This window comes from Pristis pectinata, chromosome 1 (genome assembly GCF_009764475.1).
Source record: "Pristis pectinata isolate sPriPec2 chromosome 1, sPriPec2.1.pri, whole genome shotgun sequence".
Taxonomy (NCBI): domain Eukaryota; kingdom Metazoa; phylum Chordata; class Chondrichthyes; order Rhinopristiformes; family Pristidae; genus Pristis; species Pristis pectinata.
The window spans coordinates 28,701,929-28,726,963 of NC_067405.1; the positions used below are offsets into that span (position 1 = coordinate 28,701,929).

Genomic DNA, 25,035 nt, shown 5'->3' on the forward strand with positions numbered 1-25,035 from the left:
CAAAAAATATTTTTCTGGAGCATTTAGTTTATAAATAAATGCAGAGTGCCATTGCCAGTGACAGGTGAAGTAACTTGCTTACAGTTAGTGAAAATTTTTACAAGTTAGAGCTATGTTATTATTACAGCAAAGAATGAATTATCAGGAAACAAGTACTTTAAACACCCTTGGGGAGTGATTACTGCTTCTTGATACTGGAGTTGCTGTCACACCAATAATGACATTAGACAACCTGAATTTAGAAAATTAATATTTCTTCTCAGACAAGACAGTGTACTGCATAATAATTGGTTGAGAAGTTTAATCTACTTCACTTATACAGTCACTTTGCTGCACTTAGGATCATCACTAAGCTATGCCTGGCCACAGAAATGATCTTTGAAAAGCACAGGACAAAAAGAATACATCTAATTTGGCAACCAAATGAAAATATTAAGTAATAAAAATACAAGGCACAATAATCAAGTCTGGTATCATTGGGTTCACACGTACCAATCCTTCAAAAATGTTTATCTGAAAATGTCCTAGTCATTTCTGAAAATCAGATCCACTAAAAATGTTTTAATAAACATTTTGCCCTTACTTTGCTTAATTTATATGCAATGGAGCGGTCCAGTGATTCTTCACTTTTACACCATTTATTATCCAAGCAGGAAAACTTTTATTGCATAATTTATGATTACAGATGCCTAGCTTTCCACCAGGGTTAGAAATGGCACCATTCTATATCACTTTAATAATGCAAACTGTTTGGGGGTGGGGGGGAAAAATCACAACTTCCCTGACCAGTAATTATAAAATTGTGCAAAGTGAAGTCAGTATCTAATCTGTGCTCTGTGCTAGTCATCTCTCTGATCTCTCCTCAGATCCATGTTCAAAAACAATTAGGTTGTATTTGATCTATTTGATCACAGTTACTTAATTTGCATTAGATTTGATGACTAGATATTCTATTTATTTGTAGCTAATGAGCAGAGTAGCTGGGCACGTAGTTATGTGATGCATCAACATGAAGGGCTTGATGATTCATTTTTTTTTAAAAGAAATAACACTGAAAAGGAAAATTTATGTTCAAAATGTACATTTTTAAACACAGAGACAAACAGTATCATTTGTATAAAAAGTTAAAACATTATTGAAAATATTTAATGTATAACAACAGCATTTAAAGGCCTGAAAAACATTCATGCTAACATTGTGCAGAAACTGTAAACTTCAGTTGACAACATACTTCAAACAAATCCTAGCAGTGTATACCAACCTGTTTGAGGGTTCACGAGAATACTGCCAGGTGGTATGCCTGCAGCTTCCAAGGGAAGCAAAAAGAAGCTAGTGCTAGTAGGAATCACTTGCCCACTCATGCCACCATCAAAGGCAAGAGAATTACTAGTGTTGACAGCTGAATAGACGGATGGCACACCATGAGTCTGGCTCATAGCTGTGACTGGAAGAGGTTGATGGGTGCGAGAAAGGGAACCCGTGGATGACCCTACACTACTAGAAGACTCTGAACCTGGGAAAGGAGCAATGAGAAATCTTTATCTAGAGACAGAAACATCATGCCTTTTTCCTTTCTATGCATTTAGATGAATTTAAGAGTTCAAACATGCACAATATTAAGAAAAAAAAATCAGTAAGTTCCCTATTGACTGTTACATGTTAAAAGTATTAAAGCACAAACTAACCATCAGTTAACTTAGCAAACACTAATTTTAGATACAACTGTTCAACTACAACATGCAAATTAATTCACTAAAGCATAAGGTTCAAAAATAATAATAAAATCAGCCACTAATGAAAGAATAAAGATGTTAAAGCAGCCAGAGGTTGTTCCTCCCCTTTGGTGATGTAATACTTCTATGTCTACTTGCAAGTGATCACAGAACAGAAATTTAAAAAAAAACACACACAGCAATTCAGATGTGAGAGTAAAAATAAATTTCATAACATGAACCAGAAAGCAAAAACAGCAGCCATTTTTATGACTAAAGAATAAAAGGTTAACTCAAATTAACATAGGCCAGTATACTGCCTTGAACAAGGTAAAATGATAAAATCTGACAATTAATGCAGAGCAGTATAAACAAAAACAAAATCTCATAAGTGATGAACAAAATTACAGATTTTCTCCAAATACACAAAAAATGGATATTCCCAAATTGGATTTTGAGAATTCAATTAGAATGTTTATATTTTCCTTTCTTTTCCCTCAAATCGATTACAGCCCGCATTTCTTTGGGTAATCAAAATAAACTAAAACAGTACAACACTAATTAGTCAAAAAGAACATATTCTTTAAAGAATTGCCTTACTGACTCTGCAATAAATTGGTAATATATTGCCTGGTGAAAACTCCAGACTTGACCTTTGAACTGCATGGAAGAAGAGCTCATCACAGTCAAAGCAATATTGGCGAACTACTAGTGGTTCAGCATCCCTGAGATCAGGAAGGCAAAAAAAAAATCAATTTCCTGCTACAGTGTGCAGTGACTCAACTCTGGACTCAGCTGCAACACTGCTTTGGTCAACTAATACATGAGCACTCATTCTGTGGGCTCAACATGATTGATGGCCAATCTGGTAAAATACTGAAAAGGATGAATAGCAAGAGTCAGAAACTACAGGAAGGGAGAAACAGAAAAGCTTATAAAAACTAAATTAACTGAAATTGTGTTAAGAAATGGGAAAATTGGCTTGACTCTCTGAAAGCCAGCATTTGCCAAACTCGTACTTTACTGTTATGGTGTACAGCTGCACACAATAGGAATGTACCTGTTTTTGAAAGCCTGCCTGTACTTTTGCTGCTACCAGAGCTATCACCTCTTGCCAATACAGAAATTCCACTGAAGCTGCTAGCTTTCGTCATCGCAGGTTTCAGGTTGCGGTTGGAGCTATCCGAATCTGTACTACTCCATGGACGTGGCTCTGACCACTTATGTTCATTTTCAGTACTGCTCTGCCAACTATTGGAGGATCTCCCTGTGCCATCTTTATTTCCTCTGAAGAAAGGTACAAAAGAAACCCAACTTTCATTTTCCATCAAATCACAAATTAAAGAATAAATAAAATCATCAGCATCTACAAGGATGATAGAGTTTTGTTTTTATTTGAACAACCTCTTCTGTACCTAAATATCTGTCGCCTTTGTTGGGTGCTATTAGCAGCTTCTTCTTCAGGAGATCTGTAAGCATTAACAGAGCATTTCAAAATTTAGTACAAAATACCATGTACAACAAACCAATTAAGTTGTCTTTTCAAATTGCACCAACCTTTTATCTGCAAAGTAATTATCCTGGGGAAATGACAACTGGAAGAGAAAACAAATTTTTATTGATAATCAAAATGATCACAAAATGAAACCATTAACAGTCATTTTATGTTACTCCACTATAATTTTGAAAGAAACATATTCTTTGGTAGTAAAGATGTACTACAGATAAATACTGTATATCATTCACTATTTTCCACAAGCATCATGGAACAATGTAATCACTAAGAAATGCTTTTTACAGAACAAACTGTTATAAACAAGTCGTGTCCTTTCTATATTAGGAGTTCGAGCACCCTTAAACAAATCTGAAACAACACAGTGGCTTAAGCAAAAACTATTAACACAAAAATAGAATGCTGTTGATTAAAAAGTTACCAATAATCACAGTATCAACAACCTTATTTAATGCATATAATGTTATAAATGGTATTACAGTGTTTGGAAGCTATTTGAAGGTTTTTACATAATTCAAAAAATCCTAGTACATAAGAAAAACCACCAAGGAAACAACGGTATCCAATATAAGAAAACAGTCGCAGAACATTTCTTCAACTACTCTTTATAAAGAGTTTTAAGTTTCATATTGAGGCAATGTGAAGGTATCTTTTTTTTTTAAAAAAAAGAACATTGTGAAAGTAGCATAATTGAGCAATCACAGATCTGTAAAAAATACTTCTGTCATTGTTAACTTCTTGGTTTTCTACTGATCTCAGCTGGGAACAATCTGCCTGCAATATACTGCATAAAGCCTCGAAAATAGACAAAAAAAATTCCCAAAGCCCCTGCAGGTCTTCTTGGAAAGGCAATCCAGGTTTTTAAAACTTGCACATTTTAAAGATCCTGATTTTAATAAAAACAGTTATTCCATTTATTTAGATTCTTGTTTTATGTAAATATTACAACAGTGGAGTTGTGAACAGCAAAGGTGCTATGAACATCCACATTAAATGAACAGTATAGAGATAATATGTGCGCATGGTTATAAATGTCTCTACATTTGTTACTAAAAATTGCTTTCCTGAAGCTTTATCAGTGCAAGCTACCATAAGTGCACCAATGGAATCCTTTTGTACCTTTACTTGGACGCTAGTTGCAGCATCAGGAGAGACTTATTCACAACAATTTGTAGAAGGATGTTTTTGAATTGCCATAGTCAAAATTAATGCATCCAGATGCATTGAATTGAAAGAACATATTGGCATGCAACATTGTAATTTTTGAACTTTGGGACCAGTCAATGGGATGCTATCAGCTCTTTTCAGCCCAAGGTACAAAATTAAAAAAGTGAAAATTCAGCTTTAATGAATCTAGGGTTTCAGTCCTATATGCCATCTATCAGAAGCATTATTTACTTTTCCCATTTCTTAAACTTTATATTCAAACACTCTGCCATAGGCAATAGCTTCCTTACATTTACCACATCTTAATAACAATCTTTCCTATTGGCAGAACATAACATTACATAAGACTGCACATCACCTGAATTATGACCCTAACTCAAAAAAATACCCACCCAAGGTTTTATTAACAGTGCAAAGCTCTGCAAAGCATTCTCACAAGAGCACCATACAATTGCCCATTGGGTCTGTATCTGTAATGTTATGCTGATGAACAAAGTAGGCTGTAAATAAAATATAGCTCATCAAATTTCTGTACCCTACTCTATTGTGCATCACCTGCTCACACTGAAATAATTTATATTTTCTTTCAAGAGTTTCAACAGGTGAAATGAACTATTTTTATTTACCCAAGTAAATGGAACAGCATCCTATATGATTCAACCAAAGATGTCTTGATTGAGTCTACCATTCAACTTTCAATTAACTGATGTATCATAGACTCTAAAATCTCCACAACTGAATCAGTCAAGTCCAATACTTTCTAGATTTTTCAGCTACTCATACACAGCTAGTAATGTCCAGTTTAAAACCAAATTTTACTTTTCTCCTTTCTCACTCTATACTTACATCTTGAGAAAATATCCTATCTCTGACCCGCTGATATTCCTCTTCCCTCTCCTCTATTGATTTGCTTCTTCTATCATGCCGCAATCTGATACGTATCTGGAAATTTTGAACACATCGTCTTCTTAGGAGATTGAAATACTTCAAAGTAAAAATGAATTTAATTGAAGCTTTAACAGTACCAAAAATATATCTTTTTTGAAAACAAATTTGAAAAATGAGTTTTGGTCTTAATCACAGCTGCCCTCTCCATTCAAAAAAGTATTGCCTAAGAGTCTTCTTCATTGTACATTTCATTCTCCTAAGGCAGTTTGTGCTTCCGCCTTTACTTAATTCCAGATGTTTTCCTGATTGTGCCATTAAATTCCACTGAACTGGTAGCTGATTCATTCAGAGCAATTAACCTGTTTAACACATTATTCTATTCTGCTTTATTCAAACTATGAAATATTCCAATTATACCCATGAGCAATCTCTTGGTTAAGAGAATTGATTACAATTTCTCAGCGATCATTCATGGCTTGAACTGAAACTGAGCTATGCAACCAAGCTTTAAAATGATTAATTAGCTGGTTCTCACTCACTTAAAATGAAATTCTCAAATGAGAAACACAAACTAAAATGTCTTAAAACCAGTTGTGCATCTAAACAATCGTGTAATATATTCACTTGAGGAAATTTCAATGAGAAACATGCAAATTAAGTTTCATAAGTGATCACCTGCCACCATGTTGAATTCAAATCTTTCCAATGCAAAACACAATATCCTTCAAATATCTTTTCCATTTAACAGAGTGTCAAATAATGCTTACTGCAATGGCCATATAGGACTTAATATACAAGACATGTGGTACACAAATATAAAAGCATGTTAACCAATGTAAAATTAAAAATAAATTACAAGAAAAAATAGAATGTTAATACTTTGCTAAAATTATTCCATTAACTGTAAACGTAATGAACATAGACAAGATTCTGGCACACAATCAAATGAATTAAATGATGAAAGTAGAATCCAGGACTCGTTGAATGTCACCCATTGAATCAAATGTGCCTTGTGGCTACTTGAATTAAGCTATATTTCACAGCAATGGTGTAACTAAATTCCTGTAACCTGTAGGTAAAACTTTCAAATAAGTAGCACAAAAAATATATTTTTCAAGAAGTATAATTTGTCATTGTACAAGTGGAATTTAAGGAAAATGACTGTCGGCTGTGATCTGGTTATTTATTATCAAAAAAAAAGTCCTTAAAATTTTGCTGCAAAACAATTACATGTACAGACGTCAGAGTTTTTTTTAATTAAACTATTTTGTTCGATTTTACCACATATTCAAACTTTGCATTCCAGTTGCGTTAAATTATTCAATACTACTACGGAAAAACAAACAATAATACTTAATTTAGCCACAAAACAACAGAATCGTACTCTAAGACTGCTAACAAATTGAACACTTACTTGGTTATCATCTTTGTCAATGCTCGAGTTATCTCGTTTAAGAATATACCTCTTCTGAAAATCATCAGCTGTCTCATCTTTTATATGTTCACAAAACTTCTGATCAGGTCTGCAAAAAATTCAATTGGGATTCACATTTAAGGTTTGTTTAATTTCTTTCTGCTCCGATACCGAAAGGATAGAAAAAGCAATCATTTCAGATCATTATTTTGCACTTCACCTCCTCCAGACTACCCTTTGTTCCCTAATGCCACTTTTTTCCCCAAATCACATTTTCATCCTGTTGCTAATTTAAATTCTCCCACATTCCACCATGTCAAATATCTTCCCAACTGTTCTGTCATCTCCTTCTTCTGCATTTCAAAACTGTTTTAATCTCTAATTATTCCCTGTTCTGATAGAAGGTCACTGAGCTGAACAGTGACGGTTTTTCTCTTCACAGCTGCTGCTTGGCCTGTTGAATATTTCTACTATTTTCTATTTTTATTGCTGACATTATAATCTTTGTAATTTGGGATACAGTACATGGTGCTTAAGAAACTGGAGCAACAACTGTAATTTTAGACCATTAATCCAATGAAACAAATTCAAATTCCACAGTTGGGAATTTAATTCATGCAACCAAATAATTATGGAATTTACAAAGAATGGTCTTTGGACTGATTACAACAATCTAGCAGTTTTGTGGTTATGTTCTTCATGCTTATGTGGTCTAGTCTATTCATGACTCCAGATCTATCAACATGATTGTTAAGAAGCATCTCAATTCAAAAGCAGAGATAGACAAGTGTTTAAATCCCACAAATTGCTCACGACCAGGCACTCCTCTAACACATCACCTCCATTTTTATTGAAATGCAGTCACTTTTCTCCCCATTGTTTCCAAAATAATCAGTTCCCATCTCTAAAGCCACCTTCATCCCTGGAACCCCAGCCTGTTAATCACTCTTTTCTTCAGATGTGTTTCATGCAGCCTCAATCCTTTTGCTGCACTTGAGACTATGCTTTCAGTGCCCAGGTCCAACAAAGAAATTCTTTTCCAAAGTGTGTATGTTTTTTAATTCTCCCTTATTTGTACAGCCCCTTTAAAACTCATCTCAACCAACATTTTGGTTACTCATTCCTAAAATGTGCAGCTCAAGTTAAATGCCAATTTTCAAGTAAGCCTTTGATTTGCATTCTGATCTCTCTCGTGTTGAAGACCTTTAAGTCTTGCGTGTTGTTATAGCAATATACCAAACTCATCTCTTTTGAAGCCCACCTCCCACTAGAAATCAAAACTCAGAAACTTATAAAACATAATATTAACATTATTAAAAACAAAACAAATTTTGAGTTAAATCACTTACATTCTTGTGTTGCTAGTTTTGTTTACAATCACAGCTTTTCCGGATTGGTCAACATTATGATCCAAGCCAAAGTATGCAGCCACTCTGTGTAACAACATCCTGTGATAGGAGGTCATAGGAGGAAACTTCCTATATTGAATACTGAAAAGGAAGAGAAAGATACTGCTGATAACAATACACAAGCCAAGAACATTCATTGAGCTGATGCATTAATAATAGGCCTTACTTGTTATTACTGATAAAATCCAGAATTTCTTGTTCTAATTTCAGCAACATCATTCTATCCCTGGAGAACAAAATAGAAACTTAGAAGTTTTCAAAATATGCTTGTTCAAACACTCAAAACTTACAGCAATTGAAAATGACGTGCTTATCAATTAAATTCCTTATAGGTGTAAAACAATATTTCTTTTAATGAAAAATCCACCATTGTAACACTTATAAAATTAACACATGCACACAGTACAGTATAGATGTCCAGTGCTTAATCTACAAAGACATTTGCATTGGCCTATTTATGTAACAGAAATTTATTACACATCAGTTAACTAAAAAGCACAAATAAACATTTAAATCAACAGAGCTTGACATTCATCTGTAAGCCTATAAAAGAACAAACTGCATACGAAGGGTTTTTAAGTTGGAGCTTCTGTCCTTTTGGAGAGGCAATTAGGGGATTCCAGGTCTCAAAGTGGTTCATGAATGTCATTTCTGATGACAGAGGTTGAGGGGGAAAAAAAAGTTAAGCTTCTATCACAGATTCAGAATCTGATACGCAAGGTGTTCAGATTACATTGGTGCACTTCAATAGCCCTGGTGTTACTTCTACTTAGATATAGGTACTTCAACAAATCAATATCCTTGTGCAAAAACAGTGGTTTTGCACAAGTAAACAGTAAATTCACAATGGATTATCTGGTTAAGTGCTTTCATTAATCCAGTGCACAACTGGCAGTCCGAAGTTTTAACTGCCCCACTCACCTATCTTCCCCCTCTCACCTGGACTCGCCTATCACCTGAACTCACCTATCACTTGCCTGTGGGCACTCCTCCCCCAACCTTCCTATCCTAGCTTCTGCCCTCTTTCTTTCCAGTCCTGATGAAGGGTCCTGACCCAAAAGATCGACTGTTTATTTTTCTCCATAGATGCTGCCTAACTGGCTGAATTCCTCCAGAACCTTGTGTGTGTGAAACTTCCATCCACGTCGGTTTAACACACACAAGTGAAATTGATCCTTTGGGAATGTTTGCAGCTTATTAAACAGAAACTCCAGCAGCACCAATTTCTCAGTAGCTTAGAGATTTTTTCAAAAAAAAATTCAGGAGGGGATATCCCAAAGCACCCGTAAGGAATGAATTATGTTTGAAATATAATCAGTAGCACGTAACTTGTATATAGCAAAGGCCCTCAAACAGGAAATGATATGAAGGATCCACAGCTGAAACATTACAATGAATCTAATAACTGAAGTGTTGCTAATATAGAGGGCACATATTTAAAGGTAATTGGCAGGAGAAACAGAAGCAATATGAGAGAAATCGATATTTATACAATACTTGGTTTGGTTTTAGAATACTTTATCTGATCAGGTGTTCAATACATTTTCTATTGTAGCCCCAAGGAGAAATTAAATACTTCTGAGAGAAAGGAAATGGGAAAATAGCTTGGAAACTGGGACTAACTGGACAGCCCTTCTAAAGACTTTATGTGCTGTATTATTCTATGACCCTGAAATGAATGACATTAATAAGTTTAGATGGTATTGCTTAATTCAAGCTCCACTTCTGTGCTTAGTGAACGCTAATCATATGACTAAACGAGGAGAGCCTCTCTTCTCATGAGAGCTGTTTAAGTCTCTGCTGGAAAGTGCACAGACTTGGATGGAAGATAGACCTGCAGATAACTTCAGTAGGGTTGAGGGATACAAGTAAGATGAATCTGAATGCCACTGTGGAAACTCAAACAAAGTACAAAGTTCTGGGTGCCATCTCTCAAGTAATTAAGTGCAGAAAAAGATTGTTGGGAGCCCTGGGATGGGGTTGCAGAAGAAATAAAGTCTTCATGATCATGCACGAATGTTGTAGTTATTGTTGTACGAGGTGAGAATTTATTTTATTTAGTTCCTGAAGGATACTGTCTGAAGGTACAATCACAATCATTTTGTATCTTAATTGGATTTCAAGCATGCAAGTCAGATTCAAGGCCCAAAAAGACTCAATAGCAGAGCAAAACTAGACTTTCTCATATTTGGAATCCTAAGCCTACATTCTGTTGTCAGGTCATTACTATGAGAGTGTAAAAAGTACCTGTGCTTGAAAGGAAATAACCTAGTTTTGGGTTTCCCTTTCAGCAGCAAGTTTCTGTGAAGAATGGTGATGACACAGACCACTATTCCACTGATAGGCCCAGCAGTGGTATGATGTGTGCACCTCCAACAATTTTAAATTTTAATGGCAATTTACTCCCACTTTCAATCCCATTGCAGCTATCAGGGCTTGTGTTGAAGTCATGAGGAATAGTTGAAATTTCAGTTAAAAAAGAGTAAGAAAGCTACGCAACAAATGGTTGAGTGACAAGGACAGGGTGGTTTGAATGAAAAATTAACAACAAAGTACATGAAGGCTAAAGTTTTGAAGGCAAAAGATTTTATTCTAAATTAAAGAAAGAGATTATTCATCATTCAATCATTTCAATTGCAGGTTAGTGTAAAGGGATTTCATTCTAAGGGTAGAATGCCTCATTAAAAATCACAGCACAGGGTGAGGCTATTCAGTTTCTCCTGTGCAAATATTTCAACTCTCACCTAATTTAATCTTGCCCATTCCTTCAGAATTATTTGTTGGGCACCTTTGAAATGTTGCCAATTACTTTAAATGCAATTGGTATAATTTTTTATTTAAATACATCACCTTTACACACATACACACACACACTTTGGACAAGGTCCAAGCTTGACTTTTGCTTGATTACAGTATAAAACCTGAAGAATTTGAATCAGTATTGCACAAAATAATTTTGCAGGATGCTTCCTTAAGATGTTATTAAATTACTTCTGATGTGTTGTGTTCTCTATTCCAGGGGAACCATTTTCAGCTCTACTTCATGGAGAACTTGCTGCAGTGCTGGCTTTAAAATCTGCCCATTTTGTGCACTTGTCAACAAGGCACTCATACATTTTTCTAACTTGGTTGTGGTCCAGAGTTCTTTGATTAAGAAACAGACTATGGATAATTTGACAAAACCATGTCTTTTTTGTTCTTATTTACTTATCGCAGAATATTTAGCTAAAATATAGACACACACATCTACACTGATGACTGGGGAGCTATAAACTCTTGTGTGCTTAGCTTTGTGCTTGGTTATACAAATACAGAAATGTCCATGCATGGCGACTAATGTTGAAGTAGTATGTACTGTGAGGAATTAGCCAAAATTATATAGAAGAAAAATGTTTAAAAAGAGCCCTCACCCTGCTTTGAGAAAATTGAAAGAGATCATTAGTATTCTAGCAGCTGTAGCTTTCTGTGGGACCCAAGGCTAAATCAACTTTGTTGACAATGTGTTGAAATCTCATCTACGTATCCATCTTTGGAAATGATGCAGTTACTGGGGATTAGAAAACAAGTGATGCAAGGATCATAACTTCTGGGGAAACAAACAATCTGCTGGAGGAACTCAGTGGGTCAAGCAGCATCTGTTGGGGGGGGAGGGGAGGGAAGGGAAGGAATTGTCAATGTTTCGGGTCGAATCTCTGCATTCAGGACTGAGTGGAGAGGGAAGATGACCAGTATAAAGAGAGGGACAGTGGTGCTACAGGAGCCAGAGAGGATTGGTGGAGTGAGGAGGGATGAAATATGATGGGCAGGTGGCGCCAGGTAGGGGAGGGGACAACTTCCGCCCTGGCTAAGTGGGGTGATAGGGATGTGCCATCCCTATAACCGAGGGGGTGAATTTAATATTTGACATTACACCATAAATAAATTTGATTTCCAAGACTCAAAAGAAAGAAATATTTTGGATCTCTTCACCAATTATGCCTTGAGGATGGCTAAGTCCTAAAGTGACTGATCATCTGTCATGTAATCAGGATACTAATAAATAGATGATCTGTGTGCTCTGTTTACTGAGTACAATTTTGCAATGACATTGCTGTCCTGCCTTGAATTCATTAAAGTTTTAGCATTAACAGGAACTGTAACAGGAACAGGTGAATCTTGAAATATCTCATCATAAAAGTCTGACATAAGGAATGACTACAGCTATCATTTCCAGAAAGATGACTAGTAGAGCGAGTGAACAGGTATTTAGATGGTTAAACTGCCATGAATAAATAGTAACAATTGGTTTGATCTTACTTATAAAGTAAATTTCTGAATGTATACAGTAACAGTGATAGATAAGCACTACATACTGAAAATATTGCATTTTCTATAAAATTCAAAATTAACTTTTATATATACCTGGGATTATTTTTCAAAGTATTTACTAAAAATTCATGAAGATCTATTCCAGTGGAATCTGTATATTCTTGGCTGGAATCTGGTTAAAAGACATTGAGAATTTCCATTCATTTACAAGTCATTCAGCAAGCACCGAAAATCTCTTAAGTATTTTAGTGAAGAAAAGCAGTGTAAACCTCTTGATAACATTTTTTTATGCATTTTATCTGGTTTGTCTGTGCATTCTTCCTTTTCAGCTTCATCTTTCGTGTGTTGCTCTTCCTTATCAAATGTTTGTGTTAATTGTAGTTGAATTTTATCCTGTGTAAACACAAGGCAAATTGTTGTAACAAAATTTGAAGAAACAGATGTATTCAACATATTTAGTGTTGTGTATGGAATTTAACAATATTGGTGTCCAAGTTTCACATGTCATTTCTTACAAAATATTTCAACAATTTCCCCTAACTGACCTCAATTACTTGGCAGATGCCCTGGATAGTGTGCCATTGATCCACTCTGCCAACTACATGGAAAATACATTTTTTGTAGAATTTTGATTTTCGGCTAAATTAAACTATACTAATACAGTAATGAGTAAGTCAGGTGAGATAACCTTGAGGATGCACACTTAACTCCAGTAAACAAACCAAGAGAATATGAAGAACAAATTTCATAGGAAACTTAGAACTGCTATCAAAATAGGAAACTGTACAGTTAGATAGACAAATCTTTGTCTCCTAATTTTAATCCATTCCAGTCAAATTATCAAACTCAAAATCATCAGAATTCTCACATTTGTGCACTCTAATGTTGCAAGGTGATTTGACTTATTTGCTTTTTTACCACACAACTGAACCAGGGAACTCCAATAACTTGATGTCATCTGACAAAAACCAAAGAACAAGCTAAAAATTGCACTAATTGATAAAAATACTGCAGGAAATTGTATGTTGTCAATGAGGGATGGTTACTTTCATTTGTTTCACAATCTTTTTGAATCAACAGATCTAATTTCTTCAATTTTACCTTTTGCCATCTTACTTGAAGTCCAACCAACAAAGTATTATCAAAAATAAGATCGATATACTGGAAATGCATCACAACATATGATATCTAACAAAGTAAGATTAAAAATGCTAAAACCTTTCTGGAAAAGTTATGCACACTGTTTTGTCAAGGTCATGTTTGTTCTTATTGATGTTGCAGTGTCCCTGCAAAGTTGTCCATTCAGGTTGATCTGACAATGAGTGTAAACATTGTCATCAAGCTATGCGACAGCACTCTCTATGGCCATGTGGAGTTCTTGTAGACAATCAGAACCTAATCAACAGTCAGACATCAACAACATGAAACATGCTTTATGCTTTGCCATAGAGTATGGGCTCCTGCAAAGGCTTAAGAGGAGGATGGCCATACACAAGCCTTGTCATTTATGGAACCTAAGTAAACCCCACTATAGCATGGCAAATTGAGTGTTAAGTGCTAAGCTGTGATATCAGCTCTATTCCTCATGCTAGGTCTATTATACAGTGTGGGAGTTTGGATCAGTGACTGCCATAATGAAACACATGCAGCCAGTGAACTGAACTGATTTTACAGTGGTAGATCTATTCAGTAATTGCTCTGTGATTGCGCCAACATGTAGCTTTAGTTATATTACTTGATTTTATTTTGCTTTAGGCTCCTCTCTGGCTTTGCCTTATTTTGAAATAATGGATACACTCTTGTCCTTATGTTTCCTTCATTATGTTTGTCTGTTTATGTATCCATTGTTGATGTTGTCACTGCTATTATTTTCCTGGACAGTTATTTATTGCATTTGCACTATACATTCTGTCCCATGCCTTGCTGACTTACGAGGCCTGGTGGTCAGCCTTTCTACATAGCATCTGCACCCAATTCACAAAAGCTTTTAGAGCTTCTATGCTTCATGGTGTGTCATATTTCTTGAAACCTCATTCTTTGTTGATCTTTTATCAGCCTCTCAGTCTCCACTGTTTTGTCTAGCAGACTGCCCTTCCCCCCCAGATGTCCTCAGACTCCCGTATCACCTACAGCTCTTTCCCCATAATCCCTCTTCACTGTGTCTCCAGCCAAATTTATATCTAATCCCATACTCAGAAAACGACTACAGAAATTTTGACCAGATACAAAGTTATTTGCCTTTGTGTTCTATTCACTCATTAGGCACAAAGTCCAAATATTCTTGTTGTGCCTTACATTTCTTAACATCACTTTCTTCTCTGCTGCATTATCTTTGACAGTTTTGCAAATCTGACAACTCATCTTAGACAATGCTAATATCAGGGAGTAGTTATACTCTTTTGATAGCACTTATACTGACAAAATTGAAGTAGTTAGATGAAAGAGCTGATAGGACTGAAAATAGCTCAAGCACATTATCAGAGCAGAATTGGCCATTTTATCAAAGGAACCACTGGCTAAGAATGGAAATATGTAGTTAACTGTCCAACAGCAGGGGCAAAAGAAGTGTTTGATGGGCAAAATATCACACATTACTTTAATCTCCCAGATAAGTCAAAGACACAACATTGTTACATATCTTTAGGATATCCAAGCTGCAAGATGTTAAATCATTAACATGAAAGCAAGGCTGTTATGACACATGGGAATACAATACTTGAGATAAATCAAGAAATAAGCCCAGAGATGAGTCACCAGATATAATACCCTATATTTTTATATTAAATATTGGAGCACAGAGTTACTCTAGGAATATTCTCCCAAATATAATCTAGCACCATCACACAAATTGTCAGGAACCACCAACTACCAACTCCATAATCCTGAATGTGATGCAATCAAGAACCTTGGACTAAACATGCAGATGTTGTACATGAAAACCAGAGAGAAAAACAGTCATTGTTCATCACTCACATTACAATACAAAAGCAAATCTCTGAGCCATTCCAATCGGCATAAATCTAATTATTCATACTCAGTTGTTTTCTTCATTTGCCAGGAGTACACAACTCTTTCTAGACCCTTGTATCATCTAATCTAAACACATCAAACTTGGTTTCTTTCAAAGCTTGATAAACCTTCTGCCATCTATAAAAATAACAGTCTTCATTAAATATTAAAATAACTATACTCCTCTCACAGACACCATCACAATAATTTCACTGACAAACTAACCCACACCACGGAGATGAACAACCAGACGCATCAGATTTGTGGTTTTAATGCACAAATGTATACATTAGTGTGCAATGGATTTCAAAAGACATTTACTTAAGTTTTAAACTCCTTAAAAACTGGTTATGCGGCATATGGCAAGTGCACAATTCAATCTTGGTGAATTATCAGCCAAAATGACTCAAGTTCCATTTAATTATCCATCCCACTTTGGTCTGTTTTCAGCCTTCTGGACTGTTCCAATGAAGCTCAACAGAATTATAAAACATGGCACCTCATCTTTTGATTCAATATTACAGCCTTCCAAACTAAAATTATTTTACAATTTCAGATCCTTCTGTCCAATTTCTTTCAACAATAGGAAGTGACAATAGTACTGCTAAAATTAAACCTCAAAAGCTATTCTTGTTGGCATTTTAAATTATGCAATCCAACATAATTTCTTATACTACCAACCTACCAAAGTGCACTGTTTTCTATTGTTAGGCGAATACAATTATTAAAAGTGTTCCCAATATCAATTCTTCAACTGATCCTTTGAAATTTACTGCAGTACAACCAAATGAACTTCATTTTAAAAAAGCATAATTAGCTATGACTAAACTAATTTCTATATAATTTAGAATTAAACAATATTTATTTGCTCCAAAGTAATAATAAAAAACAAAGATATAAATTTGAATTTGCAAAAATCATTAATGCAGACCATGATGTTTACTCATTCAATGCACTGATGCATTTTACCTGATTCTCCTGTGGAACATCAGCTGTGGGCGGAGGAGAGGACTCGTCACACACAGCCAGGCTCCGTACTAGCTTTAACTTTGCATTTGACTGAAGGAAAATATTCATTATTAGGGGAAATGCAGGATCTAAAAATTATTTTTAGCTACATTTATTTCACCAGAAGTTAACTCGTTCCAACTGCGTACCCTGTAACAGCTTAAAATAGAAGCCCACTTTTAATTTCCAGTGGTATTTTTGGATAAATGTAAATCTGTTAGTTATTCGATCAGATGATAATTATCTGATCATGAAATATGGCAATATTATGTTATTACAGGGTACAGTCTTCAACATACCTTGCCATACCAATTCCTTAAATAGCCAACTCCATTTACAAATTCAAAATTCGGATCCGAAAAACAATTCTTATACAGTTTTCTATGATCAAATCCTTCTATGCAGGTAGCAAATAATTGTATGTTTGGTTGATTAATAAGAGAAGCTTATGGTTTTACATTTAAAGTGAAGCTGCTCTACAATTAGAACACCACAAGCCACGTGGCCAAAATCATGCTAGTCCTGTTGTGAAGATATGGAGAGCAAAGTGGAATTATAAGTGCAGCTGCCCAAGGAGATCACCATGACACCCAGGTGTTTGCCAAGTGTTTCAACATCAAATTGTCTCAGAAAACATGATAAAAATAACGATGTTCAAAAACTACTAATTTAAAACAAAAATTGTGGAAGAATGTGGATTTAATGAAGGAAGGATTCATTAAACATTCATAAAACACTATCAGCATGACTCAATAGGCAATTTTGTGCAATCCATTAACTGCTACCTTTTCTACTCGTCAGCTGACTTGTTTCAAGATGGCTACTAGTTTTCATAAGGTGAAATACTTCCATTTAATGTGTATTAGGAACCATGGAAAACGCATTTCCTCAAAGAATTGTGATTTGATCGTATTGCTAATCCCTAAAGATAAAAGCCCTTCATGCCGGATAAAACATTTACGGATGCTTTTTAAAAAGCATCTTAGGGATGCATATTATTTCTATTCGAGTAAAACTGGCAACCACATCACACAGTGCAAACAATAACGTCCACCCTTGATAACCAATTTCCAAAGAGCAAAGAAAAATTTGCTTTAAACTATGAGCGCTAAGCACATGACCATGCACAATATAGGTCCAAAATATTTTTACAAGGGCAAAATACAAAATACACACACTTGAGCAATCAAAATATGAGTACATCTAAAACACCCAAATAATTCTCAAGTAAGCATTATAGAATCAGTGAGCTTTACTAAATTAAGCAATAAACCAATAAAAAAAGCACTGCAATGTCTTTTTTTAAAAAAAACAGCAAAACTGGATCAAAAACACATGCACAAGGATGTAACACTCCATTAAATGAAGCAATATTTAAATAAAATACATTTCTTGCAAACTGTCATAATAGTCAACAAGCATATATTACTTCCTCTGACATGCTGAGAGGCACTTCTACTATACCTTTGACCTTTTCCCCGCCTGTCCAAGACTTTGTATTTGTCTCTGTACAGTGGACAAGAGATCATTACAGTAAAAAATGTATTCAAATAATTGAACAGGTATGACAATAAATTCATGATGGATTTGACTTACAATATCCATCAGATGCAAATGACCAATAAGATCCTGGCATTTAATCTAGAATCGAGATTTTCAAATGCATGCCAACCAATATAATCAAACCATTATAAATATTCAGCTCAATTTGATAGGCTTTTAAACAAAGTAGTTCAAAGTGTTCCACTTTACTGTATTCCAACACAACAATGCAACACTATGTTTTTAGAAATAAGCTAAAATAAAAATAAAACAATTGAATTTTGGAGCTGTGAGGCAGCAGCACTAATACCTGTGCCACTGCACTACCATGCAGTGACCTGGATTTAAGCCTAATCTCTGGTGCCATCTATGCTGATTTTGTATGTTCTCCGTGACTACGAGTCTTGCCCCAGGTGCTCTGGTTTCCTCCTACATCCCAAAGATGAGCAGGTTGGCAAGTTAATTGGCCAATGTAAATTGCCCCAAGTAAGATAGTAGTAGAATCTTGAGGGATTTGAGGTGGAATGTGAAGAGAATGAAATGTTATTTGTATAAATGGGTGCTTGATGTCTGGCACAGTTCAGTGGGCATAAGGGCCTGTTCAAAGCTCTAATGATAACTACTTAATAAATGAAGGTCCACTGTCAAGCCCAAATATGTTAGAAAATTTGCTTTGTATATATTTAATATATTTACTAGCTTTTCCATAAATGCACCTAATTACACGTGATTCAAACATAATTATTAATTCTAAACATTTGTAAAGCTGAGTGGGTGGGCAAGAATAGTGGATGGATTATAATGTGGAAAAATATTAAGTTATCTAGCTTGAAGTGCAAAACCGAAAAGCATAATACTTTGCTTTGTTCAAAAGGTAGGGGATTGAGTGATGTTGGTGTTTGAAGAGACTGTGTCCATGTATACACGTCACTGAAAACCCACACTGAGGTGCAGGAAGCAATTGGGAAGGCAAATGGTATGTTGGTCTTTGTTACAAGAGAATCTAAGTTTGAGTGCAGAAGTAAAGATGTTTCACTGGAATTAGAGTACCAGTAAACCCACATTCTTGGAGTTCTTCTTGAAAGTTTTATCTTAACTTTTTTTTAAAAACGACATACAGTACAACCTCAATGTAATGCGAGTGTTGGAGAACAAATTTAACACCCGCCTTAAAAGCTATCCACTTTACAAATGAAACTCACATTTACTAATTTCCACCTTGGGAGACATGATATTACATGCCACACATCCGAAACTGTGAACATAATACGGTGCTCAATATATAAAGGTTGCACAGTACATGCAATAGAGGGAGACAGCAAAGATTCACCAGATTGGTTCCAGGGACGGTAGGCTTGCCGTACAAGGAGAAGTTGAATGGATAACCTGCATTCTGTGAGTTTAGAAGAACAAGGGGAGTTCTCAGTAAAAGAATGTGAAAGAGCTCAAAATTCTCAGAGGGCACAATAGACTGCATGGAGGGATCATGTTTTTCTGGATGGAGTCAAGAACCTGGGTCACAATCTCAGAATAAGGGGTCATGCATTTAGGACTCAAGTGAAAAAAAATTCTTCATATGGAGGGCAATGAATGTTTGGAATTTTCTGCAAAGGAGGGCTGTAGAGGTTCAGTCATCTAATTCATTCTGAAGGGGTTGATAGATTTCTGGATATCAAAGGGTTCTAGGAATATTGGGATAGTGAAAGAAAATAGAGTTGCAGTGGAAGATCAGCCATGACCTTGATGAAAGTCAGAAGCAGGCTTGTAGTGCAAGGCAGCCTACTCCTGCTCCTATTTCTGATGTCTTTAAAAGTGCTGTTGCAAACAAAAATGTAATCTGCAAAGTGGCAACTTGAGAGGGACACAAGCATTTTGGATGTATGACTGGACTTAACTCAAAAGGAAAATGAATGAAACCAAGGGGTAAATCCAAACCTCACTACAAGATGCTGGGAATTGCAAATCAGTTAATTAAATAAACCTAAAGAAATGAAAAGCCAGTATTATCAATGACATCCACATAACTTCTAGAGCATTCCAAAACCCACCTGAATGACCAATGTCCTTCAAAAAAAGGAGATTGTCATTCTTGCCATTGCTATGCACAACTCCAGATACAAAGCTCGTTTAAACAGCCAAGCACACTGCTAGTTGAACAAATCCAAAGATTACCAGCAATAGCATATTACTGGACCAGTGTAGGACATTGTCAAGATTGGAAGAACTGCCTCAGAGACCAGAGAACAACCTGATACAGTCACTGAGAATCACACCTTTCAACAAACACAGCACCACACAAAGTGCTGGAGGAACTCAGCGGGTCAGGCAACATCTATGGCAGAAAGCTGTCAGTTGACATTTCGGGTCGAGACCCTTCATCAGGACTGGAAAGAAAGAGAGCAGAAGCCAGTATAAAAGGGAGGAGGCAGAAAGGCGAGAGGGGGAGGGGGGAAAGAGTAGGAATGATGCAAGAAGCTGGGAGGTGATAGATGGAAGTGACAAAGGGCTGAAGAACTTGGAATCTGATAGGGGAGGACAGTGGACCATGGAATAAAAGAGGTGAGGAGGGGAACCAGAGGGAGGAATGTGTGGGTGATAAGCAGATCGAGAGGATGGGGGAGGGGAAAGAGAAGGGGTGATGTGGCCGGTGGGATAAGGGAAAGCAAAGGGGGCCAATGAGGGGTAACCGGAAGTTAGAGAAATCGACATTCATGTTGTCAGGTTGGAGACTACCAAGGTGGAATACGAGGTGCTGTTCTCTAATCTATGTCTAGTCTCAACTTGGAAGTAGAGGATGTGGACAAACATGTTGGTGTGGGAATGGAAAGTAGAATTAAGATGGCTGGCCACTGAAAGATCCTGGCTGTTACAACGGACAGAGTGAAGGTTCTCGACGAAATCCCGAATCCGCATCAGGTCTCACCGGTGTAGAGGAGGCCGCACCAGATGTGATAAATGACACCAATGGATTCACATGTGAAGGACTGCCTCACCTGGAAGGACTGTTTAGGGTCCTGTATGGTGGTGAGAGAGGAGGGACAGGTGTAAACACTTAGCACGATTGCAGGGATAAAAGTCTGGAGGGAATATTTGAAGGTGCTCAGCGTCCTCTCCTGCCAGATTCCATCTTCTTCAGCCTTTTGTCACTTCCACCTATCAAGCTCCTGGCTTCTTACATCATTCCTAATCTCTCCCCCACACCTACCTATCTTCCCCCCACACCTGCATTCACCTATCACCCACCAAATCTTGCTCCACCTCCGCCATCCCACCCTTTTATACTGGCTTCTGCCTTCTTTCTTTCCAGTCCTGATGAAAGGTCTTGACCTAAAACATCAACTGTCCATTTCCCTCCATAGATACTGCCTGACCCACCAAGTTCCTCCAGCATTTTGTGTGTTGCTCCAGATTTCCAACATCTCCAGTCTTTCTTGCATTTCAAGAAACATAGCAGCGTTTTGCATCATCTTGTTTATGTTATGGCCCACCACAAGAATAGACTTACCAAAGTTGGCAGTGCAAAGGTACACATTTGGTGAGGAGTGAGAGCAGGAAAATTCAACATTGTATCTGAACCCCTCAAAATTCTATGACTTCAGGAGAAATTGGTGGGGGTGGGGGGGCGGGTGATAAACCCATTCTCTTCCATGCTGAATAAGTAGATTTACCCTTGTATATCTACTATAATCTAACCTGAGACTTGGGCTCATTCTATGGGTATGATCCAGTCATGATATTGTTCAACGAGACTGTGGGACAGCACCTCCAATTCTAGAAGTTTTCCAAAAATCTAAGAAGATTTTCCAGGGATATCTGGGCTGAGTATGGCTCCTTTGTGTCGGAGAGCAGTTTCTAGGTTAACTCCAGGTGGTCCGAGTACTTATGTTTACCATGATTTGGCAGGTCATGCCAGAGGAAGGAATGTTCAGTTAAACACGTGGATCAGGAGTCAGAAGTAAACTGAGTAAGGACAGCAGTGGTGTATGTATAGATAGATAGATAGAGAGAGAGAGAGAGAGATGTGTGTGTGTGTATACACACACATGGCAACTCTTCAACAGCTAGAGCAATAGTTAGAACAAAACAAGATGTCTGTTGTTGGCTTATCATTGTTGCAGGATTCTAAAAGGCAATATCCTAGTCCCAAATATCTTAAACTGCTTCAGTAACTTTCCTATCAGAAGTGAGGATGTTTATGGAATGGTTGCAAAAAATTTGCAGACCTAATTAAAAGGTCATTTTAAAATTACTCTTTCAGAGGCAAACTTGCACAGTTATAAACCATTTTCCTTTGTGGAAAAAAAATGTCCTGGACAAGAACAGTTGCCTATCACACTACAACCTCAGGCTCTGGCCTCCTGCACTGTTCCAACAACCTCCACACAAGCTTGACAAACAGGTCTGCAGCAGATGCCACCTCCCTGGCCCTACACTCAGCTCTGGAGCATCTGGACAGTAAAGACACCTACGTTAGACTATTGTTTATTGACTACAGCTCCGCCTTTCAATACAATAATCCCAAGCAAGCTTGTCACCAAACTCCGAGACCTAGGACTCAACACCTCCCTCTGTAACTGGATCCTTGACTTTCTAACTAACAGACCACAATCAGTGAGGATAGGCAGCAATACCTCCGACATGATTATTCTCAACAGTGGTGCCCCACAAGACTGTGTCCTCAGCCCTCTACTCTACTCCCTATACACTCATGACTGTGTGGCCAGATTCTGCTCTAACTCCATCTACAAGTTTGCAGATGACACCACCGTTGTAGGCCGTATCTCAAACAGCGATGAGTTGGAGTACAGGAAGGAGATAGAGCGCTTAGTGGAATGGTGTCATGACAACAACCTTTCCCTCAATGTCAACAAAAGAGCTGGTCATTGACTTCAGGAAAGGGGGCAGTGCACATGTCTACATCAACGGTGCTGAGGTCGAGAGGGTTGAGAGCTTCAAGTTCCTGGGAGTGAACATCACCAACAGCCTGTCCTGGTCAAATCACGTAGATGCCACGGCCAGGAAAGCTCACCAGTGCCTCTACTTCCTCAGGAGGCTGAAGAAATTTGGTTTGTCCCCTTTGACTCTCACCAACTTTTACAGATGCATCACAGAAAGCATCCTATCTGGATGTATCACAGCTTGGTACGGCAACTGCTCTGCCAAGGACCGCAAGAAACTGCAGAGTTGTGGACACAGCCCAGCACATCAAAGACACCAGCCTCCCCTCCTTGGATTCTGTCTTTACCTCTCGTTGTCTTGGTGAAGCAGCCAGCATAATCAAAGACCCCACCCACCCAGGACATTCTCTCTTCTCTCCTCTTCTATCGGGTAGAAGATACAGGAGCCTGAGGGCACGTACCACCAGACTTAAGGACAGCTTCTACCCCACTGTGATAAGACTATTGAATGGTTCTTTTATACAATGAGATGGACTCTGACCTCACGATCTACCTTGTTGTGACCTTGCACCTTATTGCACTGCACTCTGTAGCTGCGACACTTTACTCTGTACCATTACTGTTTTTACCTGTACTACATCAATGTGTACTAACTCAACGTAACTGCTCTGTGTAATGAATTGACCTGTACAATCGGTTTGTAAGACAAGCTTTTCACTGTACCTCAGTACAAGTGACAATAATAAACCAATACAAACAGCACCCCAATCTTCTGATTAGGTACTCAACATTAAGCAATTTCAAATAACCAGTTTTTTCCCCCCAATATGTATCAGAACAGGCCAATTCTGATGAAAGGTTAATCTGTAACAGTAGCATTTTTCTCTTTCCAGAGATGCTGCGTGATCTGGTAGACATTCCCTTTCTCTCCACACCTTCTGTTTATCTGCATTTTAAAATAAGTTTGATTTGTAACAACCATCTGCTGGAAGAACTGCAGCATCAGTTGGGGGTGGAAAAATGACTTGACTACATTTCGGGTGAAACCCTGCATCATGACTAAGAGTGGAGTGGGGTATAATGAGAAGAGGGGGAGTGAGAGGCAGGGGACAGAGGTTTTCATATGTAACTTCTGTCTCTTCTGAAGCAAAGTCCTTGACCTGTTTCTGTTTCCACAGATGTTACCTGACCTGTTGAGTACTTCTAGCAGTTTCTATTTTTATTGCAGATTTCTACATTTACAATCTTTCTGTACATTTAGCAGATCCTCATTACAATAAAAATGCATCCTTTCTTGTTCCAGTTAAATGTCCACCAGTGCAAGAAAAAGATTTATATTAAAGAGACATGGTTGGCACAACATGGTGGGACAATACAACACAATACAGGCCCTTTGTTCTATGGATTCACTTGTAAAGAACAATAGTTTCAGAGTTCAATCTGCAGCTTCAATCAGCCCATCCCTGGATTTCCTCAAGGCAGTGCCCAATGCTCAACCATCTTTAGCAGCTTCATCAATGACCTCCTTTGTATCATGGAGGCATGAAGTGGCAATATTTGCTGACAATTGCTTAATGTTCAATTTCATTCACAGCTCCTCAGGTAATGAAACAGCCTATAAACTGCATACATGAACATTTAGACAAATCTGGGCATGGGGTGAGAAGTAGAAGTCAATATTCTGGTCACAAAAGTGCCAGGCAATGGTCATCTCCAGAGAGAGTCTAACCTACCCTTGGCCACGGCAAAGTCATTAACTTCAGGAAAGGGGGCGGTGTACGTGCACCTGTCTACATCAGTGGTGCTGAGGTCGAGAGGGTTGACAGCTTCAAGTTCCTGGGAGTGAGCATCACCAACAACCTGTCCTGGACAAACCACGTGGATGCCACGGCCAAGAAAGCTCACCAGCGCCTCTACTTCCTCAGGAGGCTAAAGAAATTTGGTTTGTCCCCTTTGACTCTCACCAACTTTTACCGATGCACCATAGAAAGCATCCTATCAGGATGTATCACGGCTTGGTATGGCAACTGCTCTGCCCAAGACCGCAAGAAGCTGCAGAGAGTTGTGGACACAGCCCAGCGCATTATGGACACCAGTCTCCCCTCCTTGGACTCTGTCTTTACCTCTCGTTGTCTTGGTGTAGCAGCCAGCATAGTCAAAGACCCCA

At 37.5% G+C, this 25,035-nt stretch overlaps 1 protein-coding gene across 16 annotated transcripts in view; it reads right to left on the reverse strand.

The window, feature by feature from the left end:
* LOC127577286 (R3H domain-containing protein 1-like) overlaps nucleotides 1-25,035 on the reverse strand; it is a 132,466-nt gene that overhangs the window by 62,918 nt on the left and 44,513 nt on the right. For 6 of the 16 annotated variants that reach the window (XM_052028374.1, XM_052028365.1, XM_052028384.1 and 3 more), the window contains 12 exons: nucleotides 17,893-17,934; nucleotides 16,390-16,479; nucleotides 12,681-12,804; nucleotides 12,505-12,583; nucleotides 8,270-8,329; nucleotides 8,044-8,184; nucleotides 6,695-6,803; nucleotides 5,239-5,334; nucleotides 3,270-3,307; nucleotides 3,128-3,181; nucleotides 2,773-2,999; nucleotides 1,262-1,513 (listed from right to left, as the gene is read on the reverse strand). In XM_052028374.1, coding sequence (XP_051884334.1) covers nucleotides 1,262-1,513; nucleotides 2,773-2,999; nucleotides 3,128-3,181; nucleotides 3,270-3,307; nucleotides 5,239-5,334; nucleotides 6,695-6,803; nucleotides 8,044-8,184; nucleotides 8,270-8,329; nucleotides 12,505-12,583; nucleotides 12,681-12,804; nucleotides 16,390-16,479; nucleotides 17,893-17,934 — 1,312 coding nt within the window. The remainder of the gene's footprint in view (nucleotides 1-1,261; nucleotides 1,514-2,772; nucleotides 3,000-3,127; nucleotides 3,182-3,269; nucleotides 3,308-5,238; nucleotides 5,335-6,694; nucleotides 6,804-8,043; nucleotides 8,185-8,269; nucleotides 8,330-12,504; nucleotides 12,584-12,680; nucleotides 12,805-16,389; nucleotides 16,480-17,892; nucleotides 17,935-25,035) is intronic. The other 10 variants (XM_052028443.1, XM_052028450.1, XM_052028459.1 and 7 more) reach the window with 7 other exon arrangements.